This window comes from Orbicella faveolata, unplaced genomic scaffold (assembly GCF_042242905.1).
Source record: "Orbicella faveolata isolate gen_17 unplaced genomic scaffold, um_ofav_v1 contig_12, whole genome shotgun sequence".
Classification (NCBI taxonomy): Eukaryota; Metazoa; Cnidaria; class Anthozoa; order Scleractinia; family Merulinidae; genus Orbicella; species Orbicella faveolata.
The window spans coordinates 16961507-16977894 of NW_028301539.1; the positions used below are offsets into that span (position 1 = coordinate 16961507).

At 37.6% G+C, this 16388-nt stretch overlaps 1 protein-coding gene across 1 annotated transcript in view; it reads left to right on the forward strand.

The window, feature by feature from the left end:
- The window catches only part of LOC110061461 (SWI/SNF-related matrix-associated actin-dependent regulator of chromatin subfamily A containing DEAD/H box 1-like), a 22192-nt gene continuing 5804 nt past the window's right edge, over window positions 1–16388 (forward strand). Inside the window, exons 1-16 of the mRNA XM_089282573.1 lie at window positions 1–505; window positions 2702–2920; window positions 3521–3589; window positions 4467–4657; window positions 5624–5662; window positions 6722–6835; window positions 7062–7135; window positions 7725–7815; window positions 8519–8618; window positions 9138–9197; window positions 10177–10252; window positions 11504–11636; window positions 11876–12016; window positions 13236–13328; window positions 13900–14017; window positions 16137–16258. Coding sequence (XP_089138699.1) covers window positions 157–505; window positions 2702–2920; window positions 3521–3589; window positions 4467–4657; window positions 5624–5662; window positions 6722–6835; window positions 7062–7135; window positions 7725–7815; window positions 8519–8618; window positions 9138–9197; window positions 10177–10252; window positions 11504–11636; window positions 11876–12016; window positions 13236–13328; window positions 13900–14017; window positions 16137–16258 — 1989 coding nt within the window. The 5' untranslated portion in view covers window positions 1–156. The remainder of the gene's footprint in view (window positions 506–2701; window positions 2921–3520; window positions 3590–4466; window positions 4658–5623; window positions 5663–6721; window positions 6836–7061; window positions 7136–7724; window positions 7816–8518; window positions 8619–9137; window positions 9198–10176; window positions 10253–11503; window positions 11637–11875; window positions 12017–13235; window positions 13329–13899; window positions 14018–16136; window positions 16259–16388) is intronic.

Below are 16388 nucleotides of genomic sequence, written 5' to 3' on the forward strand. Positions count from 1 at the left end.
TCATCTATTGTGCTTTTTTGGCGGTTTTGACGATTTTGGCAATTTTCAGAGGCGATTAACGAATGGCCGGGAAATATTTCTGGCATACTGTAGAGCTCGAGATCGCTATTAATTCACCAACACAATAGCAGGACGGAAGGTTGGCATGTGGAAAAGATGTCAGAGTTCAATTTGGACGAGTTTGCATATCAACGAAAGCGTTCAGCATTTTCACGTGATAATTCACATCAGCCATGTGCAGCCTCTTCTTCACACTCGACGAAACACAGCTCGGAAAATAATTCATCAGAGAGCTCTTCGAATTCTAGCAATGAGGCAAATAGTGAACTTGACCCAAATAGAGACAGCACAGGTTTAACAGATTCAAATCTTGCCCAAACTCTTGTCGACATGATGGAGATTTTTCCAAGCGAAACTCGGCTTCAACTTGTCGATGCCATAACTTGTTCTAATTCGCTCGATGAAGCAGTCAATTCAGTTTGCGATAAACAGGCTTCAAGTTCTGGTAAGTTGAGGGCTTAATTACTAATAAAACTGTCATGAAAATAATCGCAAAAACTCGTTCTTAAGCTTTAGTCCTGTACTACAGATGCCGGATATTGAGTGCAATGCAAATATGATGAAAGCATTGTAATCACTGACCCAGTAAAAATTACTTGCTCAATGAATATGGTGATGGAAAAAAACACTGATCCCCCAGTCCATGGACTACCCAAATGGACTACCCAAAAATGGACTAACCCTAAAATATAATAACGCCAGCATAACATAATAATAATAATAACGCCAGCAACCAGTGTTTTTCTCAAATGCGTTGTAAACATTCAGATTCAGGCTGTTTGCCTCCAAATTAATTGGGAACAATTAAGGGCTATTAATAGATGGAGAGGAACTGAATGTTCTGACTACCTTGTCAATTTGTCATTGTTCCTGGAAAGTTTACCATTCAGCCATTATTTCTTGTCATCTCCTATCATGTCATCGTTTAGCTTGTGCATGTGTAGTGGCTGACTGAATCGCATTGAATAAAACTGAAAATCACTTGTAACATTAGTTTACGTTTAGTAATGTGCAATTCCTAAATCAAATGTTAGACTGGGTTCCTCGCTCACATTTCAATGGCTTTTCAAGTTATTATGTTTACACTTGTATGATCCTGATACTGATTGGTTCCTCTGATTGATAACAACCATTGATAATTAAATGATGAAATTTGGTTTGAGTTTATGCTTTTTGCACCATTTTGTGTTCAGCAGTTGTTTATTTAAAGCATAATTATTCAAAATGGTACTTAGAGGCTGTACAGGACGATCATAAGCGGAAGTTATGTGTAATTTAAGTATACTAGCAGCTAAGAACAATAAATAGTACTTATTTGGAATATTATTTTGAAGGTTACATGTAGTCCATTTTAGGGTAGTTCATTTGGGTAATCCGTGGACTGGGGATCAGTGTATTGTCCATCACGCATTGAATATGCATATTCATTTCAGACGTTTTCTTTGTTTTGTCGGTTGGTTGATTTCTTTTGATGAAAGGTGTTGAGCATATAAAATTAGTAAAAGTGTGGTGTGGTGTACTATTCATACTACACTGTGGTGATTGCTCTGCCAAGTCTGGTATCTTCTAGAGTATTAATTTTATTTATTCGTTCGTTCGTTCGTTCGTTCGTTCGTTCGTTCGTTCGTTCGTTCGTTCGTTCGTTCGTTCGTTCGTTCGTTCGTTCGTTCGTTCGTTCGTTCGTTCGTTCGTTCGTTTGTTTGTTTGTTTGTTTGTTTATTTATTCAAGCTTACATACATTTTCTACAATTTAATGGCTAATATATCTTATTAATAAATGGCAGAAAAGAAATAAATACGATGACAATGACAATAATAATCATCTGTAACAAAATTCCCTATTGTCGTTGGTTCTGCGAGCACCTATTTGTTGCATAATCTGCACATGTTCACGTGGGTGTCCAATTACAGGTATCTAATTGCAAGCTTTTGTTATTGGATACCTATGCCATTTTCCTGTCTATTATGCGCACTGTAACATTTGGCTTACTTCTTAATGTTTCCTAAATTTTTTGACCTTTATGGAAAATGCTACTCCCTTTTTTGATCAAAAGAAGTTCTCAAAAGACTCTTTAATATTTATATTTATTTATATATTGGACCTCCTGTCATGAATACAATAATTTTTTCAGGGAGTAATCATGCTCGTCATTCCAAATCAGCCTTGTGCTGCATGTTCATCAGATTTTGAAATTACTCACGCCCTAACTCCCTGAATTGTGCTCCAATTACGATATTTATGAACTGGTCTTCTTCATGAACGGAAGAAAAGAAGCAAATATAATGGCAATATCATGCTGCAGTAAGGATAATAAAATCTGATAGTGATGGGCATGCAGGCTTGTGAAAACTTTATCTTTTTAAAGAAGCTGAACCCTGTCAATCTCTTTCACGATGTGCTAAGACTTTGTTGGTTAAATGAAATTTATAAATTTCAGATCAGAGCAGCCATTTAGCTATTAGCTTCTATATGCTTTTTATTTGTTCTGGATGGGATTTTACCAGCTACAGTGTATGGTCTAGTATTCCTAAATACTGTATTTTTTATGTTTTGTAAACTTAAAGTAAGTAAACGTGTGTGTGTTGTTAACAGCTGTGAAAAATTATCAGTGAGTAATATATTGACTGAATTTTATTTAAGTTGATTGCAGAGACAAGAATTTTGAATGTTCAGGAAAGAAGAGAAAGAGGCATCGTTTTCTTGAAGATGATGAAGATATTGACAAAGGAACAAAGAGGTCCCGCCAACTTGATAACGATGTTTTAGACCACAATAAGTACAGGAATAACTCAACACAAAGTTCACAACCAGTGGATGCATCCAATGAAGATGGTACTGGTGAGAAATCCTCAGATCAAGGTGAATAAAAATTTAATGGTGTTTTTTTTGTAAAATTTTATTTTTAAAAAAGTTAAGATTAAGATTTGATGTACTGATTTTGCAGTTTTAACAGTGCAGTGTGAATGTCATGTACAATGTAAACTGACCACATTTTGATGTTCATGCTGCCAGCATGTGTATAATTATTTATACTGCAATCATGATGTACTCAAGCACTTCAGATTTAGTGCTGCATAGGACGGCACAAGAGCAAAAGTATTAAAGAATGTTGCCTTCAAAGAAAGCTCTGCATTCATTTTTAACTGAACTTCTTTATAAGAAAACTCACCTCCAGGTGGTCAAACTAGACAGGCTAAATTAGCCTTGCTGGTCAATCTGCCCAGTTGCCACCCCTTATGAACCCCTGAATAAGCTCCACTCCCAAATAAGGTTTACAACTTAAACACTAAAAATTTAAAGAGTGTCACAGTGCTCTTGTGAGTAAATACAGTATACTAATTATGCGATGTTTTCTGCATATGGGTTAAACTGACCTACATGTACCATGATGGCTATAGTGGGCATGTCAGTATGTTATTATTATATTATATTATATTATGTTCATTTTGTTCCTTTCAGACAAGGTTGAAGTTATTTGTGTGTCAGATGATGAAACTGGTGACAGTGATGTTGTGGTAACCGTTATCGGTAAGTATATCAAACTCAGAGTACAGTATAATTTTCTCTTTTAAGAAACATTTGCATAAATTATTATAATAATTATTGTTCTTTCTACAAATAGACCTCAGCGGGAGAACAGGGCTGCAAATAATTTTTTCTCTTGGTAGGACTAATGTCCAACTAAGACACCATCTTGGTCAGACATATCAAATTGTGGTTGGACATCACCAAAAAAAGTAAGATTTACTCAAGGTAGATTTTTATTTCCTCCTTACCGTAAAATGATCTACGGTCCAGACATCATGTCCGACCACAGTTGGGATTTCGTCAGACGTGAGCGAATTTTGGTCGGCCAATGACAAACTGTTATTTGCAGCCCTGGAGAACCAATCAGATTTGTGTATTTCCAATGGAACATGCTGAGTGTATACTTACTTTAGGTTGTTGTTTGCAGATGAGCTAGTATCCCAAACTTTCCTCGTTCTCAAGGATTCCAGGATAACTTTAGCACTAAGACGTGCAGGCTACTGTGGCTTAACTGCACAAATTCACGTAATACTATGCATTCTTGCATAAATGCATGCATGCATTCATTCACAAATCTATTAATCTTCAAGATGTAATTGATTTTTACTGTTCATTTACCAAATGAATACTATTCCACCAGCAGGTATATGTTGCAGTTTGCAGGTCGAAGCGACTTGTTTATTTGAGTTGAACTCAAATAAACCCCAGTATAAAGGCTAACCGCAAGCAACCTAAGCTAATTTAGGCTAACCGGAGTGCTATTCAGGCTAACCGAAGTGCTAAGTAGATTCACTCAGACTTGAAAGTCAATTTTTCAACCTGCAACCTGTAACTTGCAAAACATACCTGCCCCTATTCCACATTCATGTCTTTTCAGATTGCACAGATAATAATTATTACATTGCTGATGAGAGTGATGAGGAGGACTTCAATGACGAGGAGATGGTTACTATTTTGTCGTTTTTCAATGACTGTTCTCTTCAAGAATTGACATCTGTTCCTACCTTGTCAGCCAAAAAAGCTGAGAAAATTATCAAGATGAGACCTTTTGACTCCTGGAATGATCTTGTAAGGATGTTTCTGTTAACAAACCCGTACAGTCTGTATTACATTGTGTAGGTTGCATATAAATGTAGTTGTCAAAGAAAGAGCAGTGAGAAACAAGGGAGTTCTCTTTAAAGCCAGGGTGTTTACAATGTACAGTAGGCTATGCATGAGAGAATTGAACAAGCAGACCAATTTGCCAAGGCTGAAATGCAGATGCAGTACAAAAGCAGAATGAGTATTTGACAGTATTTGCTTTTTACAGCAACGAAAATTTTTGAATTCATTACTAGTATATACAAGATTGATTTTTGTTTGTTAAGCTGAGCTGTACGTACTTTTTTGTTTGTTTTTTTTTCCACTGTGATTCTAAATGTCTTTGTGTGTGAATTACATGCAATGTGCTCTCATTTGTTTTGTTATTTTTTTGGTTTTTTCGTACTATTGATCCCAGACATCTGTTGAAATGGCTTTTTTGAGGCCTTTTCACACACCATTGGTTTCAGCTATGGATTCCAAAAAAGTTTTCACCTATTGACAAACATCTCTTGGCGTGGATGGCCACAGTTTTTAGCACAGCTGTTGCAAATTCCTCAAACGTGGCAAGTTCAAGGCAAATCTTATCCATGCCATAAATTTTGCATCTGTCTGAAAACTCTCCTCTGTAACATAATTATCTTGAATTGTCTCCTGCTAGAAAGTGCAAAACTCAAAACAAACTGTGGAGCAACTTCCCCATCGGCAGGAGATTCACTCATCACACTGTCATGAAATTCATCATCACAAGACGATGCCTGCAATTGCCTGAAAAACAAGCCATTTCAACAGATGTCTGAGATCAATAGTAAATACATGTACATGTACATGTACATCATTCCTTTTACTACAAAAGTTTTGTTCATCTGATCTTATTTCATAATACGTGTAAAGATGTTAAAGATTTCTTTTCCTTGACATTTTGTTATTTATTTTGAACACGTTTACATGTAGGTTTCTAAGCTAAACTCTGCCAAGTCTTTGTCATCCCAGGTAATTTTGTATGATTTCTTTCATGACTGATTTTACTGAAACAGGGTTTTCAAGAGGGGCTAACTACTGGCAAAAGCCATGACACCTATTTATGATCTGGGCCAGTTACTCTACGTGGTTATTCATCTGATTATTTCAAATCAGATAGCAAAATCATCCGCTTACTTACTCCAATTAAAAATATGCCTTCAAAGCCTTGCGGCAATCCTGCTGAAAAAAACAACAACAACAACAACAGCAGCTGATCGAGAGTTGATTGTCTACTGGGTTAGTGGTCCATTCCAATGCAAGAGATCACTGTAGCCAGTTAGCTCATCAGTGCTGGTACTTATTACAACTCCATTTTCTTTGGTGGCCTACAGAAACAGATTTTGCTACATACATGTACAGGTGTTGTTACAAGTACTCCTCCTGAATGGACTGCTAACTTACTAGTCCATAGAGCATGTCCAGCAGCCATGCAAATTTATTGAAACAACAGAATTTAATGTGTTCACTTGAGAAACACCAACATGGCCGCAGTTTCATTGTTTTGGAACACCAATATGGCTGCCATGACATCATGTGCATTGCAGTCTTCCCTCAGTACTTTGTTATGGTACTCTGTACCCTAAACAGTTTGCATGTGCCAATTAATATGGTATAACTGTACTATACTCATTGGTCAAAAAAGGCTTATGTTTTTGGTCAGGAGATGGCCATCTTCTTTGCTCCTGTGAGTGGAGCATAAGGGTGCTTAGTAAAATATTCCATCCTACATGGTCTTTTGCTTGCCCATTTCAGCTAGTCTGGACCCAGCCCAGGTCTTTGTGCTTAGCTTCAACAGTTCTCCTCCATACACACTGTAATCTTTGGTCTGCCATACCTTAAAAGAGCCTTTATAAGACAGCGTATGAAATCAGATCTTACATATTAATTTTTTTTCATCCCTTTATTAATATACATGCATATATTCAGACATAAGCTCAATCATGCATTGAAAGTGACCCCACTACCTTACATGTATGTTCCCACTGCAATCTTTTGTTTTAATATTTTTAGATGTCATTTTCTTTACAGTTAATAGACAAATGCCAAAGTCTTCTGGAGGAGCGTAAAGTGGTTGAGAATTTGATGAACAAATGCGAAGATATCTCAAATAGAATTCAAGACATGCTGAACTCAAGATTAAATGTAAGTTGGATTGATCAGTAAACAGCATACATGACAGTGGTAGCTTCATACATGTAAGTAAGCGTAAATGACGATTTCCTTGGTCATTAACAATATACATGTAGGGCATCACTCCTTCATGCAGGAGAACTTGTTTTGTTTCAGTTTGTTTAATCGATTGGTTTCTAAGAAAAAAAAAAACCTATGTTGACAAATGTGCAGTTGTTATTTTAATTTATTTTTTCAGGCTGAGGAGGGTGATTCTTCAAATGGTAAAAATGGAGCTGTAATCACTTCACAACCAAAAATATTAGCAAAAAGGTACATTTCACTTGTGGATGATTTGCTTGCAAGTCCACATAATCACAGAAAGCCCACATCATCAGGACAACAGTCTCTGTACTTTTCATATAAGACTTGCAGTGAATTTTGCGAAGACACTCACAATCAGTCTTATTATTCCAGAGGCATACATTTATAATTTTAGGATAAACATGCATGTATGTTTAATCAGGACTGTACGTGTATTTCTCAAACTCATTAATAATTCATCACGTTAAAACATAGGAAATCACAACGATGAAGAAGGTTTGGATACCCTGTTTTAATTAGCATAGGTTTTGATGATTTTACTTCTCCATTTACTCCGTAGTTTTTGTTTCGATTAAGAAGATATATCAAACACTTGAGACAGCGTTTCATTGGCTATGCAAACACCTCAAATTTTGTCAAAAATACTCTCTTCTCGGTGCTTGGATATCCCATGAAACACTGTCTCTCGTGTTTGATATATTACGTCCAATAATAATGATAACAAGTTTCTTTTAAAACGGTCATTTTTGTAAGTGGGTTTGAGATAATTGTAGTAATTTGTTCTTTTGATAGAAACTTGACAGTTTATCTCTCTTAGCCTCCAGCTTAAGCCATATCAACTGACAAGTCTTAACTGGTTGGTAGTGATGCATGAGCAGGGGCTAAATGGAATATTAGCTGATGAAATGGTAAGGACTTGCTGTCAGTGAAAGTAATTAAATAATTTAATGCACTTTTTTAAGTTGAACCTCTCTACACTGGCCACCTTGGAGACAGAGTTTACTGGCCATTAGTAAGAGCCACAAATCTTTCAATAATAATAATAATAATAATAATTATTATTATTATTATTATTATTATTATTATTATTACTACTATACTATTACTATTATTATTATAAATAAATAGATTTTATTTTACATAGCGCCTTTTCTAAAAGGGCTGCTTACACTACTGAAACATACAAAATACTTATAGACTAGTGCATCGTAAGTTACATGTATACATGTAAGCTCAAATAAAAAGGAGTTTCGAGTAGGCGTTTAAAAATCTCTACCGTACTAGTTAATTTAACATCTTGTGGCAGTTCATTCCACAGTTCAGGAGCAACAACTGAAAAGGCCTGTCTTCCACAGGAGTTAAGATTAAAACAAGGTTTAACTAATAAATTCTTAAAAGAGGATCTTAGATCTCAACTGCCCAGGACAAAAATATGTGGCCAGAATAGAAAGGTGGCAGTTGTGTGGACATGGTCGTCTGTATTTATCATTTTCCATTCTTGACTGATGAAAATGATAAGAACCTTCAGTTTTATGACCAATAAACAGGATCATTCATGTAGTGAATATTTAAAAGATTACAAGTACTAAATAGCTATCAATTTTTCTGCAGGGTCTTGGGAAAACAGTTCAAGCCCTTGCTTTTCTTGCTCACTTGTGTGAAACTGGAGAAGAAGGCCCTCATCTGATTATTGTCCCATCATCAACACTAGGTCAGAATTTTGAAAATTCTTTTGGTTTCCTTTTGATTATTTGTTTTTCTCTCCCAATTGGTAACTGCAAGGAATGGTAACTAAAATGTATTGCCATGAATTCTCATGTTGACAGTGTGCAGGGCTCAAAAAAAAGTGCTGTCCAGTCGTCAGAGACAAGAAGGTTTTCCTGCTGGGCAATTAACTTTCCATTCTCACTTGACCGCTGGGCAAGAGATCAGGCAAGCTGCCTGCTAACTAAAGCATTGAAAGAGCAAACTCAAGACTTGCCCAGGACAAGCAAAATTTGAGAGTGTTTTTCGAGCCCTGAGTGTGAATAAAATTTTATGCAGTTATTTCTAGGACAGAGTTGTAATCAGAGGTCTCAGAGGTCTTATCGTAGCTTCTTTACGGTACATCTGTATGTCATTGTTTTAATACTGTTGGAATAATTGATTGTTGTGATGGTAATGAATTTAATATTTAGATTTTACTGAAAGTTATCTTTCAGAGTTAATTTTGCTTGTCGATAAATTGCAGACAACTGGTGTAGGGAAACCAAGAAATGGTGTCCATCAATAGAATTCTTTTTATACTATGGTAAGTCCTGTCAAATTAGATTTTAATTCTCATAGTGAATTGTAATGTGTGGCTCTGAATCTCTTCTTTGTAATTCTTTTGGTCTTTTCAAAAAGTTGTATCTTAACAAGCTGGCTGATCATTGATGAATACTATAGGCAATTGAGGCTACCAAATTCATTTTCTAGTTATTAGCCCCAAAGCTGAAATTAAGGGCGTTTTGACAGATAACACTGCTGTTGTGGTAATACATGGCTTGAAAAAAAGGCTGTCCGGTCATCCAGGACAAGTAGGTTCTCCCTCTGGGCAAATGCCTCTTCATTCTCACTTGCCTGATGGGCAAGAGATCAAGCAAGTCATCTGTCAACTAAATCATTAAAAGAACCAACTAAGACTTGCCCAGGCAAGCAATAATTATTTGAGAGATGCTCTTCCTAAGGGCAAGCTTTAATTCAAGTTTTTTTTCGAGCCCTGGGTAAACCCTCAGTGTTATTAGCTTATGGCAAGAAGATGAGCATACGTCTACAGTGTAGCATATCTGCCAGTGGTTGGTCATGAGCATTTGCTTGATACCACTATTTTAATATTAACTGGTATACCGCACTGTACTGTACCCTACCCTACCCTACCCTACTGCACCGCACCGCACCGTACTGTACAATAATGCTCCGAGCGGAATGAAACCAGGACTTCTTAATACAAAATTAGAGTATTTAGCCTAGTTATAACTTATTTGAACTGTTGATCCCTAAAGCGTATGTATTATAGTCACTTTCGTCAGTAAGAAGTACAGTTAATTCCCATCGTGTTTTTGACAGAGAAAATTGAATCTCCCTTCCCCTTTCCCTCTCCTATTACACCTTGCTATGCAGGCTAATTCTTCAACAAATTCTTCCGCAACTTAACTAGGATAGATGCAAGATGTCTGTCTTGCTAAAGATCTTGTCATGATTTAAATGTTTTTTTTGTGTGTGTGTATGTTGAATTTAAAACTGGACAGGGAGTCAAGAGGAAAGACGTCACCTGCAGGATGAGGTGCTTGATAGAGAAGTGAAACCTGAGATTATTATTACCACGTGAGTGCATTTAAAATCGTGTTACTAATAATGTTTCATAGTCACAGGCAGGATGACAGATGTACTGTAGTATATATGTAGTAAAGTCTATAGATGGATTTGTTGTTAGTCAGGATTAGTGAACCAGGTGAATTCAAGAGAAGATGAAGGATGAGAGAGTCATCCTCCATAGAGGCCTTAAACCCAAAGTAAGATATTTCTCTGTTAAGTTACTTTTAGATCACTCACGCCTGGTTTCGGAAATCCCAGGAGAGTCTAGAAATAGCCAATCCTTTGATGCAGAGTTTGCTAACGAGGACAGTCCAAGCAGCTTTACACACAGTTTTATCATCCATGACAACATCCACATACCTCACATGGTAGCATTATCCACAGAAGAACTGGGTACCATGTCTAAAAATAGCTTTAGAGGCATTATCTTGGGAATAAGGCCTACATATGGGGGATTAACTCGCTTACTCCTCATCCTCTCTTGGTAAACTCCCATGCAAAAAGCAGCTAGCAAATTAGCAATAATTTACTGTAGGGAAAACACTGCTGACTACCAGCACATTCTAACAGAGCCGACATTAACATTATGCCATTTTATTGTGAGCTGAATTGATTGATGGTATTCACTGGTAGTAGCACCCCTGTCAAAACGGGTTGAGCCTAATTGTCAATTTAAGAATTAAGGTAGCTAAACTCTTAATGAATAGGTTTGTCTTCAGAGTATACTGTGCTTGTGTGATACATATGGGTTATTGACCAAGCGTGAGGTCAAGATGACTGGTTATTTGTCAAGTTATTTTTATTTATTTATTTTCATTATTTTTATTAATTTTTATTTATTTATTTATCTTCTTTTCGCATGGTTATAGACAGAGACAGAGTCAAGGTCCATAAACATGCATCTTGACTGAATATCCAACCATCTTGACTGAACAAGCGTGGTCAATATGTAGGATTTATTACATGGAAAAAGAGCAGTGTTTCTTTCAGGATAAAACGGGTAATCCCATCGCTCGGGTAGCCAATCGCAGCCTAGGATTCAGTTTATCTTGCCTGCTCATGGAGCTAGCCATATGATTTTATTATGGTTGAGAGAACTATTGGCTGTTTCAAGTGGAGATGTTGCCCCACTTGGGTTGAGTTTAGGGAATCGTAGAACTGAAGTGCTGCTGTGAACTCGCTTATTCCTGTACTGTACAAAGTTATGAAAACTGAGCATCCTTTCCTATCTGATTGTAATTTTGCCACTTTTGTCCTAAGCTACGCTGTTGCCACTACAAGTGATGACCGTGCATTCTTGCGAAAACTTAAGTGTCACTATGTGGTACTAGACGAGGGGCACATGTTAAAGAACATGCAGTCACAGAGATACCAGGGACTTATGAAGGTCAAGGTAGGTGCACTGTGTATCTCGCTATTATAATCCAACTATAGCACCCGCAATGGAGTACAAATAATGTGGGAAACGAGAACAATATCACACCGGACTCGGTATTTGTGCATGCATGTATAGTGAATAACAATTGTGACTATTAGAGATTTCCTCTACTGTTAAATCCACAACAAGAAATCTTTTTCATCTATTTCACCAGCTTTTACATATGTTAATTTTTCCTGTTTTGTGTTTTCCAGGCCCGTCGACGACTTCTTCTCACAGGGACCCCGCTACAGAACAACTTATTGGAACTGATGTCTCTTCTAAGCTTTGTGATGCCTTGCATGTTTGGTGAAAGTGTACAAGGGATCAAACTACTCTTTTCCAACAGCAGAATGGTACAAATATCTTACTGTCTTGTTTTTCAGTCTCTCAACGTGATAAGCAGACGTTCTCTTGCACAGTCATTCTTCTTTCATGTCGCCGAGCAGTCTGAAATTTGACATGGCGTAGCCCCACATTAATCGGGGGTGACGCCTCTGGTTGGTTGTTTTGAATGTTGCCGTGTAAGAAACGCCAACTAACCTAAAGTTACATGTACATCATCAACATGGAATTTTTCCGGTCGCATCTCGGACGCCCCTCTAATGGAAGAATGGAGCGCGCGCAAAGGGATACCGGTGGCCCATAAGCCCAGAACTTATCTCCGGTTTGTGTAGCACAAAGCGACTAGGAGTAATTCTACTCTCTCCTGGATGCGATGCTGGTCCATCGTAGGGTTACCCTTCAGCATTAAATTTGCCTGTACCCTATCATACACCTGGGTCGAGAGAGGCACTGTGAGGGTAAAGTGTCTTGCCCAAGAACACAACACAATGTCTCCCGCCAGGGCTCGAACCCAGACCACTCGATTCGGAGTCCAGCGTGCTAACTATTACATGTAGTTCACCATGCTTCCCACGTTTCATGTCAACCCCTAGATATAGCTAAACAAATTTTGCATGTGATTGTGAGGAAAACCAGTACTTGAATATCGCTGAAGTGTCCTTGACACTTAGATCATTGAATAGTCCTGAACAATGACCTTGTGTTCCTCAAACCTAGATTTGTCAGTATTGATTGATTCCAATTAGCGAGTATTTTCAACGAATTGATAACAAATCGGTCTTGGTATTCCACTGATTGCACTGAGCTGTTTATCTACTTGAATCTGATTAAAGACCCTCGGTGAATTTGAAAACGCATCTTTATTTCTATGTTTAGGCCTACTGTCCACGCTAATCCGTCACGAAAACGGAGCTTTTCGAAAACGCTCTTCAAACCGGAGGAATTTGAAAATGCTGGCTTTGCGTTTGTGAATGAAAAACATTTTGAAAACAGAGCTTTTTTTTTTGACACAATAATAATCATGTGATTTCCCCCCCCCCCCCCCCCCTCCCCACATGGGTTTTCTTCAAACACAAATCCAAAATTAAATGGCCGATGGTTGTTGCGTTTTCAAATTTCATGGGCGTAGTATGGACGGGGCCTAAGTTACATTAACCTCCGTCGCGATTTATTGCGGCTAAGAATTAATTAAGATTAATTTTACTGCACTTCACTGTTTTGTATTCGTAGAATGGTGAACCAGGAAGTAACTATGAGAAGGCCACAGTCGCTCAAGCCAAGAGGATCATGAAACCTTTTGTACTACGAAGACTCAAGAAAGATGTAAGTACTCATTACTTAAAAGCAAAAACAGGATAGGCTCATACTACTGCATGGGTCAGCTAATTTGATCCGAAATGGAATGCAAATTTGCTTGTTTTTTGGTCACAGTTCAAAACGCCTAACTTCTGACCTGAACCAGGGCGCTTTCCATTCAACCAAAACTTCTTGAACTTTCGAAACGTTGGCAAATGATATGAAAATGTCCTTGCAAAGTTTCCGGAATATCCGAAAGTTGTAGAACTTCCGAAATGCAAAAAAATTCATCCGAAAATTCTCAAGATCCCGGGAACGGAAATTTCCGGTAAGAATTTTTCGAAAAAGTGCGTGCACCTCGCAAGGTTGTCTTCTTTTCCGAAAATTCCGTTAATTGCTGTTCCGTTCGCCACTAGAAATTCAATCCGGAATTTTTGGTTGAATGGAAAGCGCCCTCAGTTTCGCCTTACCAGACCTGAGCTGATCACTGACTGATCAGTTGCTGTATTCTCAAGAACTGCATTCTGTAATCAGGATCGATTTATTGAATAGAAAGAACTTATTGCTCGCTATTTTGGCGAATCGTTTCATTCTTCAGGTTCTTCAACAGCTTCCTGCAAAACATGATCATGTAATAAAGGTCGACCTGATGGAGGACCAGCGTCAGTTGTACAATGACAGCTTTGTAAACTGTTCAAAACAATTCAAGCAATCGGGTAAGATGGCAGATACCTTTTTAAAGGAGCTCGGTCATGGTATTTTGAGTACAAAATTACCATTAAATTGAAGATAGTAAGCTGAAAATAGTACATTACTATGATAGAAAACACCAAAAAGATAATAATAAGCCATAAAGGAACAAGGACGGTTAAGGATGGAGAAGATAAACACGGATTATTATTCAACTTTCATACACTGTACGTATTCCGATTTTCCGATTGGCTTATTTGTACCACGTGATGCTGGGTTGTGACGAGACAACCACCTTGACGTCATTATCGTGGTGTAATAGCCGTTCAACACACCACTGTCATTACACCATGGCTTCGGCTGACTCAAATATAGTGGTTTCAATGCAGTGTTTCTTTGTGCAGTGTATTCAGTTTGAATAATAAAAATGTTAACGCACTCATTGCTCGTGAATTATCGGGATTTACCTGCACGAGTTCACTAACAATGAACTCGAAATTTTCAATACCGCACTCGGCAAAGCCTCGTGCGGTATTGAAATTTCTCATTCATTGTTAGTGAACTCGTGCAGGTAAATCCCGATAATTCACTCGCTAGGTGCGTTAACCTGCAATTACAAACGACGAACTTGAAAAATTTAGGCTAAGCTTTTTAAGTTGCGAAACCGTGGCGTAGCTCCTTTTACTCACAGATAAGTTTGTCGACAAGAGATCTTTAACTACGTTTGCACCTTGTCCCATTTCAGACCGCGTATTTTGTTACCCTCAAGAGTTATTTCTTTCAAATTTAATCTCATATGTGTGAGAATGAATGATTAGTTTTAGACGTATAGGTACAGGAACTGTTGAGCACTAAAGAGCAATGAATCATCCGAGATAAAAAAAAAAATCACTTCAAGTGTCACGATATTTAGCACTGCTGTGCAAACTGGGCACACTATAAATCGAGAAACAAATTTGGTGAAATCCAGATTTTTCGAACCTCCGAGGGAAACGAAAATTGGTTTGAAAAATCGGATAGTTCGAGAAATCTGGAGTAGAATTACAGCGTTTCACTGAGGCGCGGAAAATGACTTTTGTTTCAATTTTTCTGGAGGTTTGAAAAATCGAAGTTTCGTGAAATCGGAATTCCACTGTATTGTGAAATAGAACTGAGAGCGTGTTAAAAATCCCAACTGGTTGGTTATCTACAAGACGTGGGGGAGTTGGAGTTAATCTGGGACCATTGAATAGAAATCCATCCAGAAGCAGGGAGGAAAATTTGAACCCGGGACCTCCAGGTTGCAGATTCAGCACCCTAACCACCAAACCAAGCCGCCTTCTTAACTGGATACTTATCACAATTTAGGAAGCTACGGGTCTACTGACTGAGGTTCGGCTTAAATCATCGAATGCAGTGGAAGCTCTCCACAACGGCCACCTTGGTGCAGGTGGCCTTTAGTGCGGGATGTTAAACTGTATTTGCTCAGCAAATACAGTTATCATGGTGCATGCACATTTAATAGCTTTCCAACGAACATAAAGATTTTGCCACCTAAGGAACGTTTCAAGGCTATCTCCGATTTTTTTTCTTAGGTTATTTTTTAGAACATTTTCAATTCGATATCCAATTTTTATGAGAACGCTATTACCTTTTTAAGCTTTTTAATTTTTTAAACATTTCAGCGTATCTTTTAAAGTAGTTAGTTTTTTATAGATATATATTATTTATACATGCTCTTTTATGTTACGTTATACAGGGCCCCCGTTCATACCAGTCCTGCGACTGAAGGGGTCACCCTGTTTAAATATCGATTATTATTATTATTATTATTATTATTATTATTATTATTATTATTATTATTATTATTATTATTATTATTATTATTAGCAACACGTCGCCTTTGAATGACGCGACAACGTTCCAAGTATTCGTGAGTACTCGCGCTAGTTTTTGATTGGATAATAAGAATCAGAAACTCCTCGGTTGCTTTTAGCTCTACGAAGATTTTCAGGGAAAATCCAAGCATTTCGGAAAGATATCCAGTCATGGTACAAGGCAGTTATTGAAAACAGGTTTCTGTTCAAATCCTCGCTGAGCCATTGCATGCGAAGGAATGTCACAATATCTGGCTTGTAAGTGTAACCCTCGCTCTCTCTTTCTCAGATGCAGGTTCGCAGTACAGTAATATTTTGATGCTGCTCCGCAAGGCCGCCAATCATCCTTTACTTCTTCGCAGCCACTACAAAGATGACGTGTTACTTAAGATGGCCAAGAAGTATTGCAAGGTATTGTTACAAGTGTTTATCTGTGATCTTTATCAGATGAAGATCCAAGTTATCTCTTATCTTTTCACATTCAGCTGAGGATAGCTTTGACGTCGCTACACAAGCTGAATAGATCAGTTTGATAAATAGT